This window comes from Dreissena polymorpha, chromosome 8 (assembly GCF_020536995.1).
Source record: "Dreissena polymorpha isolate Duluth1 chromosome 8, UMN_Dpol_1.0, whole genome shotgun sequence".
Lineage (NCBI taxonomy): Eukaryota > Metazoa > Mollusca > Bivalvia > Myida > Dreissenidae > Dreissena > Dreissena polymorpha.
The window spans coordinates 1,724,828-1,751,098 of NC_068362.1; the positions used below are offsets into that span (position 1 = coordinate 1,724,828).

At 37.8% G+C, this 26,271-nt stretch overlaps 1 protein-coding gene across 2 annotated transcripts; it reads right to left on the bottom strand.

The window, feature by feature from the left end:
• Nucleotides 1–7,577: 7,577 nt before the first annotated feature.
• On the bottom strand, nucleotides 7,578–20,308 carry LOC127841572 (uncharacterized). 2 transcript variants are annotated; one of them, XM_052370493.1, is made up of 4 exons: nucleotides 20,179–20,308; nucleotides 16,482–16,717; nucleotides 14,468–14,560; nucleotides 7,578–12,891 (listed from the first exon to the last, which is right to left on the bottom strand). In XM_052370493.1, exon 4 carries the CDS (start codon nucleotides 12,877–12,879, stop codon nucleotides 9,391–9,393), a length of 3,489 nt encoding a protein of 1,162 aa, XP_052226453.1. In that variant the 5' UTR covers nucleotides 12,880–12,891; nucleotides 14,468–14,560; nucleotides 16,482–16,717; nucleotides 20,179–20,308; the 3' UTR covers nucleotides 7,578–9,390. The 2 variants fall into 2 exon arrangements, with proteins under 2 accessions (XP_052226453.1, XP_052226454.1); XM_052370494.1 differs by having other exon boundaries at nucleotides 20,157–20,256.
• Nucleotides 20,309–26,271: the final 5,963 nt, after the last annotated feature.

Here is a 26,271-nt window from a genome sequence, read left to right on the forward strand (position 1 = left end):
GTCCATGCACGGGCTAATCTGGGATGACACTTTACGCACAAGCATTAAGCCCAGTTTTCTCAGATCGCGACTCCATTTATAAACACTTTCGGATAACGTCTTTAAATAAACTTATGTAGGTATTTTCGAAATTTAAACAATGAATATGACATGCAAGGTAAATATTGGCATCTTCAATGCGCGTATCTGTATGCAAAATATGTATTTTTTCTTATTTTAACCCATTTATGCCTAGGGTCTTGAAAAAGGGACTTGACAAACAGCGAAGACCCATATGAGACGCCGCATCATGCGGCGTCGCATCAGGGTCTGCGCTGTTTGCTTCAAGGAATTTCTGTCAGAAATAGTCTAAATATAGAAAAAAATATACTAGACATCCCTAATTTTGGAAATAAATTGATCCAATTGAGAAGGATTGGAGAGTCCAAAAGGCATAAATGGGTTAAGTGGTATATGTCAAGGCAAATATCTAAATGGTCTAAGGAAGTTCGAAATGTAGATTGACCTGCAATCTGTATCGAACAAATTGATAACATTAATTAACAAGTAATGGTATTCATTTGAAACTTACCGGATGGCCACACGTTCCACCAGTTAAATCCGTTGTCTTCCATGAACCTCTTGGAGATGTTAGTACGATGTCTAGGGTCATTATCTTGTTGGAAACGATGCCCGTCTGGATAAGTTGTTTTCACAAATGGCAGCAACGTATTTTCAAGTATTTCCTTCGTAAAGAAAGAACTGTCCATGGTTCCATCAAATATAAGCAAAGGAGTAGCACCACGACGGCTTATACCCGCCCAAACATGCACTTTTAATGGGCGTTCTGGTATCGATCCCTCAGGCCGATAGCTCGTAGTTCGATTGTTGTTCAGCTGGACTGAACTTTCATCTGTAAAAATGATATCTGCTAAGCTGTCGTTTGCCTCTATCAATGTCTTGCAAAAGTCTACCCTCGGGAGAAGATTGCGCGTATTAACCCTCTGGGAATACCGCGGATTGCTGTGTGTAAAGCCAGCTGCCTTAACTCTTTCAGAGCTGGAACCGAATTTTAAGGTATCCGGAGAAGTGCCCCCCCGGAGAACTGCCTCCCGGAGAACTGCCCCCTTATTTTAAAGGTGGCGGAGAGGTGCCCCCCCATCAAATCGGTAGGGGCGGAGAACTGCCCCCCTGTCAGAATTTAGTAGGCGGATATCTGCCCCCCCATCAAATCTGTAGGGGCGGAGAACTGCCCCCCGGTGTCATATTAGTTATTAGTTACGTAGTGAAAACAATACTTACGGGTAATTTTACGTTATCGCCGTACACATTTTATCCGGTAACAATTTAATTTCAGTACAAGTATATTACCATTTATCGAACTGAATAACACAAATTGTCTAGAGGCATGTGATAATACTGTTTAAGGCCCTTGGTACGCATCTGCACCACTCACTATACATGAATGCCTTGTAAATGTCGTGTTTTAATAAGAGCGCGAAACATAGTCGAGATCCACACAGGAAACGCGTGCGTGTTAATACTGGCAATGTGTTGCAACTAAATATAGACGTGCAACTCGGTACTCATGGAGGAAAAGTTACATCGGAATTAATTTACATTATAAACATAGTATTGACCCATGGAAAAAACGTTAATTGACATATAAAAAAGTAAATTAATAGGCAAGGCAAAGGCAATAATTTAGCTGACTTGAAGAAAAAAGTGAAGTGAAGTTGAATTTATAAGCAATTTATTTATGTTGTTTAGTTAATTCATGTCTTCTAGCACCTTATCCGTCGGTAGCATCGCCAGACCGTCGAGTCGTCCGCAGTTTGCATTTTGAGCAGATCATGTCGACATGCCAAACAAACAAAATCGGTAACAGTTGCTTTAATTAGCAGCTAATAAGGCAGGCAGAGAACTTGTTACCGTTAACGATAAGTACCGCGATCTTTTAATCTTTTAATTGGTAGACCGGACCGACCTTAATTGTTAAGAACTTGTTAGCTCTGAATAAAGCCGCATACGGGTTTATTATATTGAACCGTCCAAATCCGTAATTGGCGAAAACAAACAAATAAATTATTGTTTTCAGCTGGCATAAGGATGGATTAAATTGCATGCTAATTGTTTGTTTTTATTACGGGGAAAATATCAAATAATTCAGCCGCGAAAACTTTTTATTAGCAAAAAGTTATTTGTTTTTCTTTGTTCACATTGACGAAAATCACGTGATTATCAAGTTGGCGACGTGACGACGTCCATGCCGAGGTAGGTATTTTATGCCGTTTTATAACTTTTATTACTTGTACAACTTTATATTACTTTTGAAATTTCACTCAATTTCCATACATAATAGCAAGAAAGTTACTGGCGTTATTGTCATTATAATACTCGCTTTATATATCACCGCTATTTCTTTAATTAGGGGGCACTTCTCCGGGTCATTAATTCTGACAGGGGGGCAGTTCTCCGCCCCTTATTAATCAGCAGGGGGGCAGTTCTCCGCCCTATACAAAAACAGTGAGGGGGCAGTTCTCCGCCCAGTGAAAAATCTTTGGGGGGGCAGTTCTCCGGGGGGGCACTTCTCCTAGAACCGAATTTTAAAGGCCTTTGCAAACAGTTTGGATCCAGATGAGACGCCACAGAATGTGGCGTCTCATCAGGATCCAAACTGTTTGCTATTCTGATAGTATTCTTTGAAAAAAATAGAAGAAAATGCTAATTTTAGAAATTCAGCAGACGACATTTTAGCAGACGACAAATTTCCCAGCATGCAAAGGGTTAATAAGTCTCTGAGTTGTCCTCAAACAGAACTTGGCACCATCGTTTTTCAACGCCTTATGTATGTCCGTGCTAGATTGATGACAGTTGTGAGTCAACGAATCAACCACTATTTCCAAATCTCTATGAGAAACTGACCGGAATGTTTAAGGATTAACGCTCATGTCACCAGGATTAAGCGATCCGTCAATATATTGCTTAATCCAGTACGACACGACTTGTCGCGACAGAACAATTCCCGTAAGTCCTAACTCTTTCACAATCACATTAACCTTTACACCAGACTTGTACAATCCAATTAATTATAATTTGGTATCATGCGACATTTTAGTCATTTTGCAGACAATAAATATAATTGTAAAAGTACAGAATTATACTTAAGATATGTCAAATTTACCCAGAACTGTTGACAGGAATATATTTTTTTTAAATCAGAGTTTATTTACAGATCCTACCGGCCTCTTCACGAGGTCTTTGAGGTCCGACCTGCTTTAAAGGAATAATTATTGTTGTGCCATATATATGCGTCGGCAGCGCAGGTCGGGTATACGGTATTTGACACTAGCCTTGTGTATTGACTTGCAATCAATCATGACACTATACTAGGATATTGACTAATAACAATGTTTGACAATACCCATGTATATATTGACCCGCAGACAAAATAAATGGCACATAGTAAATGGTTGGTTTTTAACTTGCAGGTCGTTGTGGGAAATTCGTATCCCGTGCAATGGGGTCGATCCAAAAATTTATATTTATTATAAATTATATTTATATACATGTGTATCTTGATTTCGTCATTGTATGATGAAAATAAAGTGTTGGTCTTTTAGTTTTGTTTAATTCAATTCAATTAATTGCGCTTGTAAGCGAATCTTGAAAACTGAAAACTTTACAAAAACAAGAAACCGTCGGAGACGGGTGATGCTCCCCAAAGTTTGTGTTTGTCACAATATTGCATTATATATTCAGATAAAAGGAAACGTCTTGAGGACTTTGGACAAAATAATACGATGGGTGGTTAAGCAACTTTAAAATTTCAAAGGGCCATAACTCTCTAAATAAATCATCTAACCAGAACCCACAAATAACAAGCGCATCTCCTCAAGGTAGTTAAGCTTCCCATAAAGCTTCATTGAATTCCAGTCAGTAGTTGGGGAGAAATAGCCCGGACAAGAATTGCACTATATGTACAGTTTATAGAAAATTTCAAAGGGCCATAACTCTGTGAAAAAAATCAACCGACCATAACCGGCTGATAATATTCACATCTCCTCTTGATAGTGAAGCTTCCCATAAAGTTTCATTGAATTCCCGTAATAAGTTGCAGAGAAATAGCAGGACAAGAATTGCATTATATGTACAATGGAAAATTTCAAATGTCCATAACTCTGTGAAATATCATCCGACGAGAACCGGCTGATAATATGCACATCTCCTCTTGGTAGCGAAGCTTCCAATAAAGTTTCATTGAATTCCGGTCATTAGTTGCTGAGAAATAGCCCGGACAAGAACTGCACTATATGTACAGTTAATGGACAATTTCAAAGGGTCATAACTCTGTAAAAATTATCTGACTAGAACCCGCTGATAATATGCATATGTCCTCTTGGTAGTGAAGCTTCCCATAAAGTTTCATTGAATTCCTGTCATTAGTTGCTGAGAAATAGCCCGGACAAGAATTGCACTATATGTACAGTTAATGGAAAATTTAAAAGGGCCATAACTCTGTGAAAAATCATCCGATCAGAACCGGCTGATAATATGCACATCTCCTCTTGGTAGTGAAGCTTCCCATAAAGTTTCATTGAATTCCGGTCATTAATTGCTGAGAAATAGCCCGGACAAGAATTGCACTATATGTACAGTTAATGGAAATTTTCAAAGGGCCATAACTCTGTGAAAAATCATCCGACCAGAACCGGCTGATGATATGCACATCTCCTCTTGGTAGTGTAGCTTCCCATAAAGTTTTATTGAATTCCGGTCATTAATTGCTGAGAAATAGCCCGGACAAAAATTGTGCACGGACGGACACACGCACGGACAGACGGACACACGCAATGACAGACGAAGCGACTATTTGCTTCCCCCAAAAATTTTGGCGGAGCATAATAAGAAACCATTAAAACTCAAAATCAAGTTTTCGACTGTTATATTTCATTATTACAGATACAGAGTAATCTAACACTGCAGATTCAAGCTGCAATTCTGCAAATGTTCCGGAGGCGTTTTATGAACTCCTTGCAATAATAGGCAAAGCATTGTTAAGCAACCGATTTAAATCGCTTAATTAGAGGTTATAAACGACCTTCGACAGCTAATTGGTGTTGATCTGTTGTGTAATGCCAATAAAGGTGTAAAAAAACTCGCGAGTCTGTCTTTATTACATGTATTCCCATTCAGAGCAGTACGTGTACGAAAAATAAATGAAATAATCCAGACGATTTATTTACATGCAAACGCAGTGTAACTGTTAAGATATGAAATTATTCTCGGTTAAAATACGGTATAGTATGGTTTATACATGTTATTTAAAAGAGAGATTATGGTAATGGTTTAGCGCGAAAATTGCGAGGGTTTTGTGTTTAAGATATAGCGCGAAAGCGCACGAGTATTTCGTGTTTGGGTATATATGATTTGCAAATCTATTGAGTCGCCATTCGAGGGTGTATTTGACAGGCAAAAGTAATGGAAAAGGAAAACGAAAGGGTGATAACCCCGCCTTTAATGGACATATGTATATCTAAATAATTGGTTACATTATTTTTTACGTTTATAATTTTGCAATAATAAGTCGATATTAAGTTTATTTTCAGTTCGGTTTTAAGTCCATGTGAGATGGGATCTAAACACGAACCGATTTCTTTACCGAGAAATTCGATGGGTGTATTTACATTTAAGTTTGAAGCAGCTAAGTTTTCTTGATTATTTTGTTTCATCTTTTGCTTCAAATTGTGTTTTTAATGTGAATTTTTAAGTTATGTGTTTCATTTGTGAGACTCTCACTTCCTGGAGATAGTACTTCCTGCATATTTATTGAAATCTTGGTATGTTTAAATGTCAGTGTTATCATTTTTTGTTTTCTTACGTAATGAACGTTTAATTTTAAACGGTATTCTTATTTTTACGATTACTTAATTTTTTCGTTTCGGTGTGACTGGTTTTATGTTGCAGTCGGTTTTATGTAGCTGATGAAAATTCTTCATATGCACACACATATATATATATATATATATATATATATATATATATATATATATATATATATATACAACGGAATACTTATGATTTATCAACATTATTTTTAAGTGTTTTATGGCTTGAGTGATTTGTTTCATGGGTCCTCATACGTCCCCCTGCCATTAAAGAAAAAAGAAATAAAAGAAAAATGAGCAGTAAGGTTGCGTATCCCGCTCGCGGTTTTACCTGAATCGTTTATTACTATCGATTATTTTATGGGGTGTACCGGTACGTGAAGTCACGTACACTTCTCTTGATGGGTGTTGGTGGATGAATCTTGCAGATAATAGCAGCTTCTTTAAACAAATTAATTTTTCACATTTGTAAATTTATAATATTTAAGCAACTTAACGTGATTGATGGGCATTGGGGGCGTGTCCTGTGTGCTCTTTGGGCATCGGCGGGGATCAGTTTATTCAAACAGTAACTCTTGATTTTAGGTAAATACTTGCCGTCGAATTGTTGAATATATATATATGAATAAATTTGCACTTGTTTTTACATGCCACACATGTGCATATTAAGTATTCATAATTACATGCCCTTCATCATTTAAATAATATCGTTTCAGTTCTTTAGACATCTGAACAAAGATGTTTCACCGTTTACAGTCGTCTCGAGACTCATCAACCGAGCGGTGGAATTGAGGTCGATTTCCATATCACATGGAATACATACGGGCGTCAGAATAATTGTTTTTTTGCATTTATATGTCGAAAGTCCTGTCAAATACAAGCACTCACTTCTATTTGTCTTTGGTTTATTATATGTATGATACTGATAATGATGTTGAAAGGATGATGATGATATGGTTGATAAATGGGTATTTAATAGTAGTTTGAGAATACAGAATAATAAATTTACTCATAACTATGAGTAAATTCACTTTCATTTTTACCAGTTATCAGCAAGTCCCCGAGAAGCACGGTTTTGACTGCGTATGACGCAGCAAAACATTTTTTTACATGATCGCATTGCATTTTATAATCTAAATTTAAATTCACCCGGCCAATGAAAGATGTGTCCCATAATGCACTGTAGCCCCTGTACTCTACACTTCTGAAAAATATCGTAGGCATATGGTTGTTTTTATGAAATTCTTAAACATATTAATCGTCATAAATATTTAAGATTATTTTTTCGTAAGTGATGTTGTAATTATGTTGGATTATCGGATAAATGAACATTAGAAAAGAGGTATGTATACAGTTATCGATACGATTCGGTTTATATGCATGAATTGGCTTATCATCGATGCCACCGATATCCACTACGATCACGGCGAATCGCGGCGAAGAGGGGAATAAGCGAGATTATCTTGCTCTCGCGCGACGGGGGAGTGACGAATCACGTGAAATTTCGGGGATTTTCCACTCAAAAATCAAACTGTCTACCATGACTCCGCGAATTAGGCAAAAATCACGGGTCGCGTAATGTAAATAGAAAATGTGTTAATGTTGGTAATTGAGTATTAATCAGAAAATCTCCAAGTTTTAAGTGCTATGAAAGATATAACATCTCTCCAAAGTATAAATCAAGACGATTTAACAACACTTGCACAAAAAGCAGAAAACATATGTTATATTGTGTGAAATTTGTTGAAATATTTAACAGTCTAACTCAATAAAATTCAAGCAATGTGCTGGTTACTTGGTGTTGTGCGCCCCAAGGGTACATGGAAACCATTAAATCAAATTATTAATAGACTATTGTCAAAGTTGTTTAATTAGAGAATGAATAACAAGAGATGTGTTTATCAGAAACACAATGACCACCTATTGCGCCGCTTTGAAGCCATATATTTGACCTTTGACCTTGAAGGATGACCTTGACCTTTCACCACTCAAAATGTGCAGCTCCATGAGATACACATGCATGCCAAATATCAAGTTGCAATCTTCAATAATGCAATGGTTTTTGCAAAACTTTAACCAAGGTTAAAGTTTTGGGACACACACAATGAATGACAGACAGACAGACAGGCCAAAAACAATATACCCCCGATCTTTCGATCCGGGGGGCAAAAAAAGACTACAATTTTAGCTTCACAATCTTGATATCTTCTTAAAAGAAGGTTAAAGTCTAGAACCCAAAATCGAGATAAAACAAACAAGTAACATTATAACAACCAATATTAGCAGTGAATGTATGTATTGCTGATCTAACAATATGCAGTGAACAAACAAGACCTTTGAATCCAGATGAAAATCATGATAATTAATAGGATCACAATTTTGTTGCTTTACCCTTTACTACTTCAGATACATATTTTGACGCAGCTGTAGTCCTTTAGAAAGTGAATTTTAATTAATGGCCTTTCTTACAAGATTCAAATTGTAACCCTTTCCCACTCAAAAGCAAAGTGAAAATGGTAATGTGCAAACAGCATAAAACCAGAACAGCATGCGAGTAACACACAGTCTGTTCAGGTTTTATGCTGTTTGCTGCTCATCAGTATCTAAGGGTTGGAAATAAAGCCTTTAAAAATTGAATTTAGTAATAAAGGCCTTTTATTAAATTTAACTTTCTATGGGACTACAAAATACGTATCTACGTGGTAAAGGGTTTACTCATCTCTCAGTAATCGTAATAATTCTAATAGTCATTCAACAATATAATTAATTCACACTAACATAAGCTTTAAACAAAAATATAAATTGCAAAACAATATAAAAAGCATTAAACAATGAATAAAACATTCAATTTTGCTGCAACATTTCTGACCTTGAAAGTTATATGCTTGCCTAGCAACAAACAAGCAAAACTGGTAGTTGTTTCCAATAAATGAACAATTAAAATCATATGACATATAACAAGTTCAGCTTTAAAAATTAATAACATGATTATTTCTTAATTAAGTAAGAATACAGATATGTTTCCACAATTGACAATTCAATCAACAAAATTATCATTCCTTCATCTAATAAAGTTAAAATACAGAGCTGTTTCCACTTGAGAAAAGAGAATGTAGGAAAATTTCAAATATAAAACAGTCAACTTAGAGAACAAATTGAATCACAAATTCCAGCTCCCTGATCCATAAAAGCCTTGTTTTGGAAGAACGGGTTTATATGCATGTGTGTAAAGTGTTGTCCATGACTAACCTGTGCAGTCGGCACAAGATGGTCAGGCACAAAACTTTTAGTTTTAATGGAATTTTTATTTTAAAGTCTATTCTTAGCAAGTTCCACTTATCCAGTTAAGGCAATACTTGATGCATATGCATTAAGCACTGTTTTCCCAGGGCAAGGCTCTTAAGGATAATGGAGCTGGAATTTGTGATTCAACTTGTTCTTAAGTTGACAAGTTTTTCTTTGATATGTTTTTTTTTGTCAAGTAGAAACAGCTGTTTATTGTTATGCTCCTAACCAATGCACATCACTGTTTCCCATGACCAAACGCCACATCTTCATTGCTCCAGAACTCATTTGTGCCGCTACTTGGGGGTACAACCAGGTACTTGCTGGTCGAGCCCCCATTTCTCATCACGTGTTCCAGCAGTTCCCGTGCCGTCCTCTTGCGACTGATGATCAAGTACCGCTCACTGTCCTTTCCTTTACTCTGCGTCTTAAGACCCATCTTCTGACCAATGTTGTGAATGATCGCGCGCTCCTCTTTCGACAATTCCGATGAAAAGTGCAGATCCTTCTGCTCGTCTGACTTCACATAGTCTTCCAGCATTTTCGTAACGATCTTGTTGAATTCCTTACCTACCCCCCTTGAAGCTTTCAGTCCAAGTCCCTCTCGACCAATTACCATCTCCGCTTTCACAGGCTCCGCCCTCCCCTGCCCGTCTTTCCCAACTCCTCCCCCTGTCCAGCCCATTTTCCGAAGCAGCATATTGCCCACATTGCTATCAGGCAATTTTTCATTAGCTTTCTGCACATCACTCATCAACTGATCCTTTGTCAATCCACCTTCATCGCTATCAACATTCTGTAGGACTTTAATCGTATAGCACATTTCTCGAAGTTCATCCAGAGTTGCCTTAGCTGCGTTCACTTTTGCATCCTCTTTATTAACGCCAAAAATAGTCCCAATTAGGTGATCAGAGATTACAAAACTACAATTAAAACCGTTCCCAGTGGGCTCATACTCCACTTTCATCACGACTTTATTCATGTTGGCGCTGGTATGCAGTATGGACAGATCCGTCATGATTTGACACCCAGATACTTCGGTCGAGTCAATAATAATGAACTGCGACAAATCATCCAAGTCGTTCATCTTATTGACTTTGCGCGATTTTAGTTTAGAGTATACTGGGGTCAAAGGGGTATCATTAGTGCGTTTACGGGGGTTATTTTGGGGTGACTGATTCACTGCGTGAACTGTACTCTGAAGACGACCACTCTTTGAGGGCGGTCTGTACGTACCAAGAGATTGTGGTGGGGCAGGATGGTAAATTTCAGAAGATGAATGTTCACTTTTTTCTTGGTCCAAAGAATGTGACGATTTTACAAATGATTGCTTAATGAATTTTGTGGGTACATTTTGTAACTTTAAATCAGTGAATCCTTTGGTATTAGTTAGCGGTTTATTTTTAACACTTTCAGTCATACATGTAGTTGAAAAGTCTTGCTTCTGAGAGTCCAATGATTTTACAAACATCTGTCGTGGAATATATAGTGGCTGTGGAATAGTGGACAAAGCAGTAGGCGTTGCAGAACCAGGACAACTACTGGCTGAGTGTAAAGATGTAGAAGTAGCATTAAGTGACGAACTTGAGTTAACATTTTTAGATGGGGTATCTGTTTTAGATTTACCGTTAACATCTTGATTAACCATTGATGAGGAACCTGAATCAACAATTGTGGAGGCAATAATTGCTTCTGGTTTATTATCAGGAACATTGGTTGGACTTGATCCCAGGTTTACGCTAGTGACATCAGCTCGTGATTCATCATTAACCGCAGTCTTAGTAACAGAAGACAAACTTGATGCAATATTTGTTTGGGATTCCTCATTACTTTTAGATTCAGACCCTGTCATACATAGAACATCCATCTTTCTTGCTGACTCAATCTCAATTGTAACTTCAATGATGTCCTTTGTCAATTGGTTCAATTCTGCAGATTCATTTTTCACGAAGTTCAACAAGTTTTGCGCCATCATTTCAGCAGCCTGTGCACTTTGACCACTATGAGAAGGACCAGTTTTACCTGGCATTTTAAACTCCAATGGCTTGTCTGATTGTTGATTATGAAAAACAATCTTAGGGTTACCATAAGCAGTGGCAGATTTTCCAAAGGTTTCCTCACTCTGGCCATAAGGTTTCTGACCTTTTACATTCCCACTCTGACTTGGCTTTACAGGGAGTTGCATCTTAGCAACCGATTGGCCCAGTCCTGCTTTAGCCACCCCCTTGTTAAACCCTAGCTGAGCAGATTGCAAAACTGTTGCAGGTGGAGCAAGAAAAGTCCCCGCTTCGGGTTCTGGCTCCAGCGCTTTCAATTCCAATCCTCCGCCAGGTGCCTCCTTGACAGTCAAACCCTCCTTGAGGAGAAGCTCCACAGCGTTCTTAAAAGCGTCATGCTTTGCTCCCTTCTTTGTGGTGGACAATCCCTCTGACACTAGAACTCCGTCAACCTCCAGACGACACAAGAACATTGGTTGACCAGTCGATGTGCGGCCTCCAGGTCTAGTATCGTCCACCATCGCCATTTTAACCCGATCTATAGCCATATGCATGACTTCAATCCCATTCTTATTAGGCAAGTTTTTCAGTTTAACAGCCTCGTGAAGTCTGGCAAACTTTGCATCAAATGTTTTATTTGTGCCATCTTTCAATCCACCATGAAACTTCTCCCGCACAACACTTGCAGCTCCAGCAACGGCCTTAGCACTTACTCCAAACCCCAGCCCAACTCGTTTGTTCCCCATGTTCACACTGACTGTGTTGGGAACCGGCTTTGTTACAGAAGCAGTCTCATGGAATGCGACGTCCGTACTCCTAAATTCAGACTGGGCTTTCACAAAGTTCCAAGCAGGCCTAGCGACACCAGTCCTCACAGGGGCAGCAATTTTTGGCTTCTCTAGCACAGATGTATCTGCAGAAGCAGAGGTCTTGTCCATGTCCACAGTGTTTTCTTCATTGCTCCCACTTGGGGGCTTAGGCATTTCACTTGGGTTATTGAAATCCTCGGACATAGGTTCTATAGGTTCTGTCTGCATACTCCCCATTGGTGCTTCCCCCATCGCTATCCAAGCAGCTCCGGGTGTACCGTCTACCAGATCTGACCTCGCTCCATAGCCATAACCGTATCCCAGCTGACATCGGAACTCCTTCAATCCTTGCTCGACGTTTTTTTCAACATCAGATGGCTCATTTGATGCTGACCTTTGATGTGTATTTCCATCTGTGTTTCCTTCTTGATTTTCCTCCACAAAAGCTGTGCCAGCTTTCACAAAGTTCATCTCAAATTTCCCCCTTTTTCCATCTCTGGGACCACCGCGTCCTCTGTTTGATGCCCCTCTACCCCTTTCTGCCCCACCACGACCTCTCCATTGACCTCCCTTGTCCCCGTAATTATTGTCCCCTCTACCCCAACCCCTGCCCCTTTCGAAATAGTTACCCCTCTGACCCCTTGAGCCTTTGAAGTGACCTAGACCTCTGAGATCCTCAAACTCACCTTGACCCCTAGAGCCATAAAACTGATCAGGTCCCCTTCCACCATTGTCAAGGTGGCCCCTATGAGATTGTTCATAATAGGGGTCGCAATCATCAAGAAAGGGACCATAATTATAGTCCCCTGCATAATAGGGGTAATCCGAATGCCGGCGTCTTTCATTATGGTCATTTCTTGCATTTGCTTCATCATAGTCCATAGTTTCAAGGTCATCGTAAAATTGTTCATAATAATTCATTTTGAAATTGCACTGAAAATAAACAGGGAAAAATCAAGCGTTACCTCTGAGTTTCACATATGAAGTGCAAGATCATAGTAAAAATTGTTCATAGTAATTCTTTTTCACTGAAAATAAACAGGGAAACATTTGTTAAAAACAATTGTTACTGGTAGGGATTCTGTCGATACGTATTGCATTTCACACATTTGGATTGTTTATTTATTTAAGAACAACTTGCAACCATTAAACTGCAAAATTATCATGTCTTACAACAGAGACTTGACAGTATTGTTCTTTTTTCAAAATTGTAATTAAACACAGAATTATAAAGATGAGATGTTTTGTTCTAAACAAAATTTCAGATTTACACAAAGGTTAGAAATAACAAGAGAAAGAGACAGAATTGTTCATAGTAATTCTTTTTCACTGAAAATAAACAGGGAAACATTTGTTAAAAACAATTGCTACTGGTAGGGATTCTGTCGATACGTATTGCATTTCACACATTTGGATTGTTTATTTATTTAAGAACAACTTGAAACCATTAAACTGCAAAATTATCATGTCTTACAACAGAGACTTGACAGTATTGTTCTTTTTTCAAAATTGTAATTAAACACAGAATTATAAAGATGAGATGTTGTTTTGTTCTAAACAAAATTTCAGATTTACACAAAGGTTAGAAATAACAAGAGAAAGAGACAGATACCCCCCCCCCCCACCCCAAACAGGGCATTGACATAGGACTTTTTGCAACAAAACTGACCAAAAAAGTTAATCTTATCATATTAGTGCAACTTAGCCACTTTTTAAGTTTTAAGTTGACAATGAATTATGCACTTCTGTTCAATCATCACTATAGTAAATGGGTTGAGAATATTATAACAAGTGATGTCAAGATGATTGAATAAAATAGATTTGAATAGGGGCCATCTACTGTCCAACGCCAATGAACATGGGAAGTATCAAGCCAATCGGTCCCTCCGTTCACAAGTCATTGATCAGTAACAATTTGCACTCTTAGCGACCTAGTGACCTCAATTTCAATAGGGGTCATCTACTGGCAAAGGCCAATGCACATGGGAAGTATCAAGCCAATTGGTCAAACCGATCACAAGTTATTGATTGGAAACAAAATAGTCTACCGACAGACAGACGGACCGACATCCAGCAAATCAATATACCTCTCTTCTTCGAAGAGGGCATAAAAAGATTGGCTATGGCTGCCCATCATATTTCAATGATCCAGTTCTTGTACAGATGTTATATTCATTTTCTTAAAAAAAAATATAGGGACCCACTAAAATAATAGGAAACCACCACACAATTTAACCCATTTATGACTAGCATCTAGAAAAAAGGCCTTGGCAAACAGCGTAGACCCAGATGAGATGCCGCATGATGCGGTGTCTCATCAGGGTCTGCGCTGTTTGCAGGAATTCCTATAAGAAGTATTCTTAATATAGAAAGAAATATACTAAACATCCCTAATTTTGGAAATAAATTGATCCAATTTAGAAGGATGGGAGAGTCCACTAGGCATAAATGGGTTAAGGGCTTATGACTGGACTAATTTCCATCCAAGCAACACAATCACAATACTTACATTTACATATATACATTCAATGAAATAACATAAGAGGCTGTCTACAGCTGATCAATTAAGGCCTTCAGCTCCCTCATCGTCTCCACAGGATAACTACAACAACAACAGGAAATAGCAAGTAGCCAACTAACAACCTTTAACTACACTTTGATACGTAGTTTTAGGCTTTTGTAGTCCCTTAAAAAGATACATTTAATTAAAGACCTTTCTTACTAGATTCAAGTTTTAAAGGTTTCATTTCCAATCTTTAGATACTGATGAGCAGCAAACAGCATAAAACCTGAACAGACTGAGAGTTACTTGCTGGCTGCACTGGTTTTATGCTGTTAGCAAATAGCCTTTTTTCACTTTGCCTCTGAGTGGGAAAGGGTTAATAAAATTATCAAAGTTAGCACAGGTAGCTTTTGACCAGGGCATTCTTCAATTCTTGGTTTATATAAGTGGGTTTGCAAAGTTTTGTGGTCTCAAGAAATAATATGACCAAGCCTCGCTTTGGGAAAACAGTGTTAAAGGCATATGCGTACGGTGTCTTCCCAGATAAGCCTGTGAAGTCCGCACAGGTTAAGCAGGGACAACACTTTCCGCCTTTGTGATAATTTTGAGTTAAGAAAGCGAAAATCCAGTCAAGGCGTACAGTGTGGTCCAAGATTAGCTAACTGCACGGGCTAATCAGAGACGACACTTTACGTACATGCATTATGCCCTGTTTTCACAGAGTGCAACTCGATTGCAGTGATAAAAATTAGCACTTTCCCGAAAAACCTGCCATAGTTTGTTTTTGAACCAGGCTTTATTCAACTCATGGTTTCATCTAAATAAAATTAAAAATAAATAATGATAATAACAAATCCTGATTGCTTGACTGAAATTATATGCAATTCCACTGCTTTTAATTATATCTGGGATATGTACATGTGTATAATCACATCTTTTTAAAATTGTTGGCACAAAAGCAACTTATGGGATATTATACTTATGTCTCTTTTCTTGAGCACTTCACATTTATTATAATGACTATCTGCTGTAAAATTACAATAATTAATGATGATTTCAATAGACTATAACTCTGTAGGCCAAAATTTGACATTTAACTTCAGTTAAACATGTTCACTGCTTTCATTAACCCTTTCAGCGCTGGAACAAATTTTGAAGGCCTTTGCAAACAGTTTGGATCCAGATGAGACGTCACAGAACCTGGTGTCTCATCAGGATCCAAACTGTTTGCTATTCTAATAGTATTCTTTGAAAAAAATCAAAGAAAATGCTAATTTTAGAAATTCAGCAGACGACATTTTTGCAGACGACAAATTTCCCAGCATGCAAGGGGTTAAAGTTTGAATGCAGTTCTGAAAGTTTGAACTTCCTGTCTGACAGCTTTGACAATATTACAAGACATAAACATGTTTTGCACTATCTTAACTGAAGGATATTAAAAATTTATTTAAGACAATTTAAATGTTTCATTTATTAAATTCTTATGTGACAATGACGCGTATTCTCAATAATTGTTTATATCTATTTAAACACCTGACAATGACATTTGATTTACCGGTATATGTGAAAGAAGACAACATGGACCCAATATAGAGGATATTTTGTCTGGAAAATCTGACTTTAAAAATCTATTTATAGCTCATCAGTGAGAGCTAAATGTGGAACTGTTTACACCTTAATAATGCTTTGCAAAATAATTAGTTGGAACTTGACAATTACATAAATAATAATCATATCCTCATTATGTGTAGTTTAAGGGTGGGCTAATCTATATAGGAATGAATTTGTCCAATTAAGTTATTAACCCATGTGCCTGTCCGCCCGTTGACAAGCAATTTAGCAGTACTATGCCCCTTTTTGTAATTTGGTGAAGGTAAATATGCACTAACTCAATGTCACTGTTTCTACTACAGGTATTCAATTAAAAATTCACATATGTGTTCAAGGTCATTGTTTGACCCTGACCAAATTCCATTTGAATGTCACTAAAATCAGAAACAAAATGATTTACTGAACTTACGTGCAACCATACACTTCAACATTGACGTAACAGTTGGCCAAGCACACAAGGCGATCTACGTCCAAAGTTTCATGGTGCGCTAGAAGAAACTTGCGGCGCATCTTCCACTCGGTGTTGCTTTCGTTGGGGTTTCGGAAACTTTCTACATCGAACATCTCAGACATGTTGCTTTGGTTAGGAGGATTGTTAGATTTGTTGCTTTTGACAATTGACATTGGTCAATTACTATTGGGAGTCTGCAAATTGAATGACAAATAAATTCATATCAAACAATTCATGTCATTAAGTATTTAATTGCATTTTAAAATAAAAGGCTGACACATCAGTGAAACAAAAAGACTTGCCAGCTAGTGAACATTGCGACTTTCTATGAAAAACACTATCTTTATAAGAATTCTCTTTGTTAACAAGTATATGGCTAAATTCATTGTAATTAATTAATGATATCACTTATCAACCTGTCAAACAAGAGGGAGTGGAATGCCAAAAGTCGCTCACTTGAGATATAAAGGAACTAACCTAGCTGTTCTGTGCAGCCAAAGATATCATTAGAACAAATGTCCTGACCAACGCAAGCTTCATGAAGAGTGAGCTATAAATGTAATTTATAGAGTGCTAACAAGGTTTTACTATAGCCATCAATAAAGGATAAATTTTTTGCCTTCTGGAGGCCATGTTTTTCAACAGACCAGAACCATTAACAAACCCATCTAAGATATTATCTAAACGAATGTTCTGACCAAGTTTCATGAAGATTGGACAATAAATGTGACTTTTAGAGTGTTAACAAGTTTTTACTACAGCCATTTAAGGAAAAATGTCCCGCCCCTGGTAGCCATGTTTTTCAACCAATCAGAACCATTTTTGAACTCTTCCAAGATATCATTGGCACTAATCTTCTGACCAAATTTCATGAAGATGAAACAATAAATGTTGCCTTTAAAGTGTTAATAAGGCAAACTAGAGCGTTGTCACAGACATGACCAACTCCACATGCTGCATTGACACAGAAGTTTTTGCATGTTGTCTTCACATAAAACATCTGACACCATGCTCAATGTTTAAAACGCACTAAGAGGCCCCGTGACCTAGTTTTTGACCCGGCATGGCCCATGTTCGAACTTTACCTACACATCATCCAGATACAACTTCTTACCCAGTGTGGTGAAGCTCGGATGAAAACTACTTTCATCTTATAGATATATAGATCTTTAGCTGTTGTTGGTCCAAAGTGGTGGAACAACCTACCAAGCCACCTAAAAATCATTGACGGTAAGGACTGTTTTTGATCAAGACTTAAAACTCATTTGTTCAATCTTTTTCACGGATAACCAATGTACAGTGTTTGTGAAGCGCAATAGAATATTTTTATAATAATTTTTGCGCTATATAAGTGACATGTATTTGTATTACTTGAATTAGAAAGCAGACACCATGCTGAATGTTTAAAATGTACAATGGGGCCCAGTAAAATAATGACGGCTCACAACGTACGACGGACAAAAGGTGATCACAAAAGGTCATGGTCACCATGAGAACATCGTGCTCAGGTTAAAAAATTATGAGACAGTTGGCCCAATGTTCGTTCAGGGGAGTCATAAGACTCAGATGAAGACTGAAGTATGTCTAGTGAAGAATGTGTCTGCAGGGGTTAACAATTCCACAAAGATTTTAAGTAAGAATAAATACAGTATTATATATATATGCACCAGGAATTTTTTCAAGCGCCCCAGGGCATATAGGGGTGGCTTCGGGAGGGATGTCCCCTCCCGACGTTGATTTAAAAAAAAAAATTATGTGTCAATTGACGTTCTTTGGTGCGTTATAACTCTAAGAAAAACAGCGTCACAAGACGTAATTTCGTGCCATATGACCCTTCAAGAAAACCCCCAGCTTTAAAGTCATTTATAAAGACATTTTTAATAATTATTTTAAAATTTCCCACCAAGATAGTAAAATCCTGACTCTAGCGATTCCCAATACATCCATATCAACCCGACTCTATTACGGCATACTTACTACTTATCAAGTCTCTTTTCATTACCCGATAATCCCATTTTTTAAAGCACTTTCTGGTAAATATTGACGATAAAATTAGTGCTCAATAATTTCTTTTACAACAAATGTTGCCATTTTTCTTACGTTCAAATACATTTCGGTATTAGTGACTATTTATAGATTCGATGAAATATTGCCACTGAACATGCATAAATCGCTTAACGTGGTGTGTGCTTCTTAATACAACACTCAATACACCCACGCTTTCTATGCACATGATGTGACGTTGTACATGCTGCATAATTTTCGCGCCATTTTTATTGAGACAAAGGGTAAACACAAAATAAATTATCACTGTTTATTTGAAGCAAGAATCGGTTAACGTAGAGTTAACATTTACATTCTGAAGTGGGTTTCGGATTAAAAATTTAACAAGACTATTGCCAAGCAATATATGTCCCCTACCGGCTCCACCATTGTCAGAAATAAAAAAGACATTTTTTTAATTTGTTGCCATAGCAACCAGAATTTTTGACATAGGAACAAAATGAAATGACGTGCATAATGTCCTTATTGCCATCTATCCATATTTCAAGTTTCATGAAAAAATATCAAGAACTTTCAATGTTATTGCAGGATCCAGAAAAGTGTGACAGACACACAGAGCGCAAACCATGGCCCTCCGGTGAAACCGGTAGGGAACAATTATGCTCATTAAAGACTTCAAGAACACATGAACAGTTTAGTAATGAATTCAATGATAATTTGTTAAAATGCTTTACGATTTGAGTAAATGTTTTGACAGTGTTATTCATGAAATGCAGAACTTCAACGAGGATTATAGCCATCATCATTCTTCTAAGCCAAGAATTCTGCGGCAATTACATGTACGTCACGAGTCGTCTGCATGATTTTACTGCAGTTAGTGCCTGCCTACGAGTTCTGTCGCTAATACAAAGCGTACGCTCTCATTGGCCAATATTGACTTTCCAATATAGCACCGCTCCGTCCTTAAGCGGGCTTTAGTTGGGTAAAGACTTAGATGTAGTTGACAGCGAATCGTAAATTCTTAACAGGGCTTACTCTGCCATTTGCCAATTTAGCCAATGGCTACACATTGACCAATTTGGCTACACAAAATTATATTTGGCTACAATTTTTTCTTCATTAAAACTTATAAAACAGCAAAAATATAAAGAATTTTTCCATAAAGCAAGGTGAATTTGGCTAAAAAAAATTTTGATCCCTGTTCTTAAGAATGGATAGTTGAGTAACAGCCAAAATACACTGATTGGAAAATTTCAGGCGCCACGCGGACTCTGATTTCGAAATTCAAGCGCCCCGGCGAGGGACCGTTAAATGGCCTGTGGAAAGCACTGTGCACATGCTTTCAACAGATTGCGAACAGAAACGCAGACTCTGTGCAATGGTATAAAAATACATGCGGTTAAAGTACGGTTTGGTAGGAGGCAGAAATGTGGTGTGACTTTTCTTATTATGTGATCAAAACATGGATTCATGGGCCTTACAATGGCTTTTGCCGATCGAGACCCTTCCGAATTAATTATATCCGAAATTTATGACACGAAAGCTATTCAAAGATTTAATACAATTTAAAATCTCAAAGTAATTTAACGCTCTTATTTCAGACTAAAAATAAGTTTATATTATAATAACCTCTCGCATTCGTATTCCTTACCGTTTTGCGTTTGTTCTTGTTACATTAGTCTGTTAGAAATTTCGACCACAGCTTTTTTTACCGGAAGTGCTTCGGAAAGTGGCTAATCAACACTAAACATTAATTAGAATACACAGTATCCTGGGTACCCGAGCTATCTTCTTCTTCCGATACAGAACTCCATCTAAATGCACATTTTTTTTTGCAAACCACATTCCACCGATATAAACCGAGTCTTGGACGGACAGCCAATCTGAGTCAAGTTGGCGTGCACCAACATGTTGTGATACAATTTACACGTATACGGTAGATTCAATATGTTAAATTTTATTAAAAAATAAACAATCAAAACATTGAAATACGGTAAACGCTGCAGAGAATTTGCGTGCACAGCGCTTACGCGATTTCAATAGATACGTTTTTAACGAAATAGTAGATTTTTTATACCGGACATCTTGGAGACATTCCCAGCTGTTTTTAATATTAAAAAGAAGTACTTGTGAATTCTGAAGCCTAACATAATTAAATATAACGCATTGATAACACAAAAGTTCGTTCAGACACAGCTCTCCTTTAATTTATATTCACAAACAAGGACATCTATTAAGACATTCCATTGTTTTAATTTTCATGTTTTCCAATCCATGCCGACTTCTTCGTAAGATTTTTTATGTATAGATATCCATGGGCATGCCTTTTATAAGTAACACTAATAAAAATAAAATTCCTGCCCATGGAAAGTCATATGCATCTAATCTATAGCATCCATAAAGAGTAGACCTGCGAATTGTCCATTTATGCAAAGTTAAATAATAACTATATTTGAAGGCAAAGAAAGCTTTTACAATTATAGGAATGCAAAAAAGTTCGATTCATCAAAAGTTCTTGATAACATACCGATGATATATTTTCTGTTATCAGTGCAAGTGCATGGAAATAGTTTATACCACTATTGCATGAAAATGTCTATGTACCAAAAGCTTTAAAATAATATATTTATAATTTTTTGTCCATGAAAGTGCTTTATAGCTTTATAGAAAACCTGTCCAATTTGTAAAATATCCTAGCAAAGGATGGGATATATTTTTAGTAAATACTATGACAGCTGTGTACATATGCCAGTTCTGGCGTAAAGACAGTTGTTTGTTTCCACTTACCCGTCCGGTGTTATTTTTTTGTGTGCCAACAATTAAACTTTTTTGGTATTCCATATGGATTTCCTGATCATTTTTGCTTAATTCACTAAAATAACTGTCAAATGGGATTGCGCCAGGTTGTATATCGAGAATATTTCAACACTATCATCGAAAATGTGCATTTCAATGTTTTGTTGTTTTACTACCCGTTTTCAATTACATTCAGAAAATGTTTTATGTATGCAGATTATATAATTTAAAGCTATTTATGTTAGCTCGAATTCACCGAAAGCCGATGGCTTATTGTAACTTTCTTGAGTCCGTTTCCTGTGTAGAAACATTGGTATCTTTGGGATGGGGGGCATATAAAGAGGTGACGTCATAATTAACAAAAGCTAACAAAAGAAAAGTTTACACCTACATACACTTGCTTTGGTGCGATTCTGGTGGTATATATATATCGCTTATTTTAAGTGATGCTTATATATGTATTATTGGAAAGTATTTATGGTTGTTTACGGATAATTATTTACTGGATACACTCGTCTATATAGTACCTGTAAATTTATCAACCGATGGTGCTATTTTCGAAGTACTTTAATCCATATCTTATACGTTACATTCAATCTTAATATATTAAGTGTGTTTCCTCAATAGTTGTCAAAACATGTATATGTAAAGCTTTTTTTAACCCGTTTTCACCAACCGATTCTTAGACTTAAAAATAAAGAATGGTCTCATATTCAATATACAAAATAGCTCAGAGTTTGCATACATACATACTAAAATGCTGCTTATATCATTAACATATTGATATTAACAAATGATGATGTAATAATAGATGTTAAATGCAATGCTAGACTTCAGCATTTTTTTATGAATGCATACAGTTGCTACCATTATTGATATTATTGTTGCTGCAGTTCTGGCGTGTTTGTGTATTGATTACTTTTGCTACTACTTTAACGAGTTACTGTCGCTCTATATTCTCTGATGCAGTTGTTGTCGGTGTGAATTTAATAATTAAATACTCTTGGTATTTCTGATATCTTTATGACGTACATTAATTTCCATTACCACCCTAAATTTATTTAGTCCTTACATGATTATTTTCTTTTAATTGGGAAACTAGTAATTATGAACATTATTGGTATTTAGCATTGAATCTTGAACATCTTATTGATTAAAAAACTAGTAACAATGAAAATAACTTTTATTTTGCATTGTAACTGATAACTATTTATGCGTCGAGTAATGTGTATGATTATGAACGCATTTGAATTAAATTTTATGTTGTATACAACCTGTGACGACACTATCATATTAAAATCTAGTGATAACACCAAATAGCCGTACGAAATCGGCGTATCCCGTTTACCCGAAGCAAAATCTTTATTTAAGACCACGGACGTGATAACAAGAACAGTCAGGTGATGAACGGACAAAGTCCACAAGTACACCCTTCTTTCAATTGCGCAGAAGTTCTCTGGATATTGACGTGCAATGTTTGCTTGACATCGAGAGGAAATTACTATATAACTAATTTTATGATGATTCAATCATTGTCGTTTGCTGTGTACTGCTTCTAATATAATAATAAGAAAGATTAAACATATATAACCGAATTTGTTGATCATGCTGACGCTAAAACAATCATTAACCTTCTAGGAGTGAGCCCTATAAAGCCTAAACGAGTCCTGAAGTTTGCACATATTTTGAATAATAGCTGCTAGTTCAAACGATTCAGTTGTTACTGATAGATTTTTGGCCTGGGGCGTAGCCCTAAGGCCATTGCAAACAGTCAGAATTGGCTGGCTGCCAAAACCCACGAATGAATGAATTCCCAAAAGTCCGATTTACCACTTGGCGGTAATTCATGCGCAATCAAAGAAGTTCTTCGCAGATCTCAATAACCCGCCTTGTAAATACAGAGCATCACTATATAACATGACAGTGTCATAAAACGTGTAATTTGTTTAAATTGATGTTTGCATATTCATGCGAGAATAAGTTCCTCACTTGACGGTTTAGGCCGAAAAGATACGAGTGTCTACGGAGACAGTAAGAAGAATTTTTTTCTGATACATTTTTTGAAGACATAACATTTGGTATTTATAAACATATTTTAAGATATTGTTATTTTATTTTGCGTTAACAAGACATTCAAGAAAAAAGAAAATGAAAAAAAAACAACAACAAATATTCATGATAATTCTCGGATATATACGAAGTTACCGGATATAACATTTCACTGCGCAGATCGAGCGCGCAAATCGAGCGCGAAAAGTTCTACGTGAGACAACGTTCACAATCTGTACACCGTTCTTAAACATGGTTAAGGCCCAGTCTCACTATGATGCCGGCGGAGCCCCGGTGCGTGATCCGGGAACCACCGTGATGAACCAGGGCTCTACCGGGATGAACCGGAGCTCCATCTGGGACGACCGGGATGAACCGGGGAAAACCGGGGCTCCACCGGGAAAGTATTATATGTATTATACTCCAGATGAACCTGGAGTCACCGGGAAGGACCGGCGTGGCACCGGGAACAACCGAGACGGCACCGGGAACAACTGGGACGGCACCGTAGCTTCCCCGGGGCCTTTACAGACCCCAGCAGAGCTACGGCAACGCCCAGGTGAATGCCGCTAGAGTCCCGGTATATCTCCGGTATACTAGTATAAGAAAACCGGCGCTCTGCCGGAACGCCACCGGCATTCACCGGGGCTCCGCCTTGGCATTACCGGCGACGACCGGAGTGAAACCGGGGCGTTGCCGAAGTTCTGCCGGGGTCTGATGCCGGCATATACACGGTGAGTGCCGGCGGTGTTACGGTATACCGGGGCTCTGCCGGGACGCTGCCGGCTTTCACCGGGGCTCAACCGGGGCACTTCCGGCGACAACCGGGGATATGCCGGGACGCTGCCGGCTTTCACCGGGGCACTACTGGCGACAACCGGGGCTCTGCCGGGGCTTCACCGGGATAAACCGTAGTCAGTCCGGGTTGATCGGGACTCTGCCGGGCTGTTGACCGGCTTCAACCGGGGCGGCACCGGGAAATAGTGTGACTGCGTTAAAAAAAATTCTACGAATCATCCCGGTCCTCGCCGGTCGACCGGCGTTAGCAAACCGGGATGGACCGGGGCTTTACCGGCAAAAGTGAGACTTGGGCTTAAGTGGATTTTCTTTTGTATGCACATTACAAAGGAAGTATGAGTGTTTATCTGATCTGTTAATTATGTAATAGAAAGCTATTTTAGGCTATTGAAAGCGATTTATTTGACGCCAACAATAACAGGTTTTTTTGCGGCCATGTTGTTATTGTTGTATATCTTCACCGCCTATGTAGACGAACCTCTACCAGATCTGTAGAGTTGAACAAAATGTTATCGTTCCCACAACCAGTATCGTGTTGTCCTCCATCGTCTATTTACACTGTAGTATATACACAACTATTGTCTTTTCTTACAGTCTCTGAGCTTCTGCACTCAACCGCTAGGGTCAATTCGTATAAATTCGGACAGAGGGAGAAATTCGGACAAAACATCCTAAATGCATTTTGCGTCACACTAAACCTAGCCCCATGCCTTCAGCGCCTACAGCCCTTTGATTAATTTTGGTTTGGTCTTTAAATTTGGGGGTTGGAGGATGGTGGGTTGTGTAAGCCCGAGGACCCGGAGAAAATCCGCCTTTCCGGTATGGTGACCACCAACCAAACTCACATGACTCCGGGATAGGGAATCTAACCCTTGTCGCCTAGGTGAGAAGCGCGTGTACTGGTCACTGCGCTAACCGGACAACCATATATGATTACTATTATCGATGGTCAAGGACAACATAGTCGGTCCTCTGTAAAGCTGTTATCAACGCGCATTCTATACATAGATGGTGACGTCACTACGTTATTGTCACCGGTCAGTAAGACAAGTGTGTACACAATTATCAACACGTTAAGATGGTTGCTTATGAGTTTTGTATTGGATTAAGGGCGAGTATCATATTAAGCTATGAACCACACATTATCCGTTTATCTGTATTTATACAAATAAAATAGGAACATATACCTTAATTACTCTAAGTTTTCGGACACCCCCTTTTTGGCAAAAATAATTATTTTTCGCATGCGCATTTTCGGACAGTATATTTGACAGCCCTATTTTAACAGATTTAGGCACTATATTCGCTCATCTTGTAACACTTCGATCATGGATTTTTACAAACGGATTAAGGTCATAAAACCTGGAAGACGCATGCCTGAGGGCAATAGACCATAACATTGCGTAATTTGGTAAATAACCATGTATACCGGTAGAAAACAATCGCTTCACTCCAAAGCATTTAACATGATATCTACATATTAAGGAAGCATTATGTATAATGTTTGTACTCTTTTGTCCTGTATCATTTCAGGCAAGAGTTAGCAAAGCTGTGAAGTTGTATTTATTTCAAAATAGAAACACTATTGTGCATTGAGTTATTAATGTTATTTCAATAGACTTATTATTTTCGGACATTTAATTGTTGTCTCTAAATTTTCGGACAACTGAAATTGTTGAATATTTTCCGTATGTAAGTTTTCGGACACTAAAACAATCAATTATATTTAAGTGTCAGAAAACTTAGGGTAATAGCGGTAATTATCGGTTTAGTATCTGATGTAAATGCGTTAAAATGATGGAATATTTATTTTGCCGATTCAAGTTCCTTATGTTGACGAAAAGGATATTCTTTAAACAGCTTCAACCACCGGAAGCACCCGAATCCATGCAGGACACATTCCCACGTTTTATTCCGCTGTGAATGCATGTACCTGTATGAGATTTGTAAATGGCCGGAAGCATTTTGGCCTCGCCACAACTTTAATAGAAAGCTTACAGGCATACATGAAAACGCTCTTGAAAAGGACACCACATTTTCGTACAATTTACTTGTTTTTTTTTGCATTGCTATTAAATACGTTTACACTTTTGGGTACGCT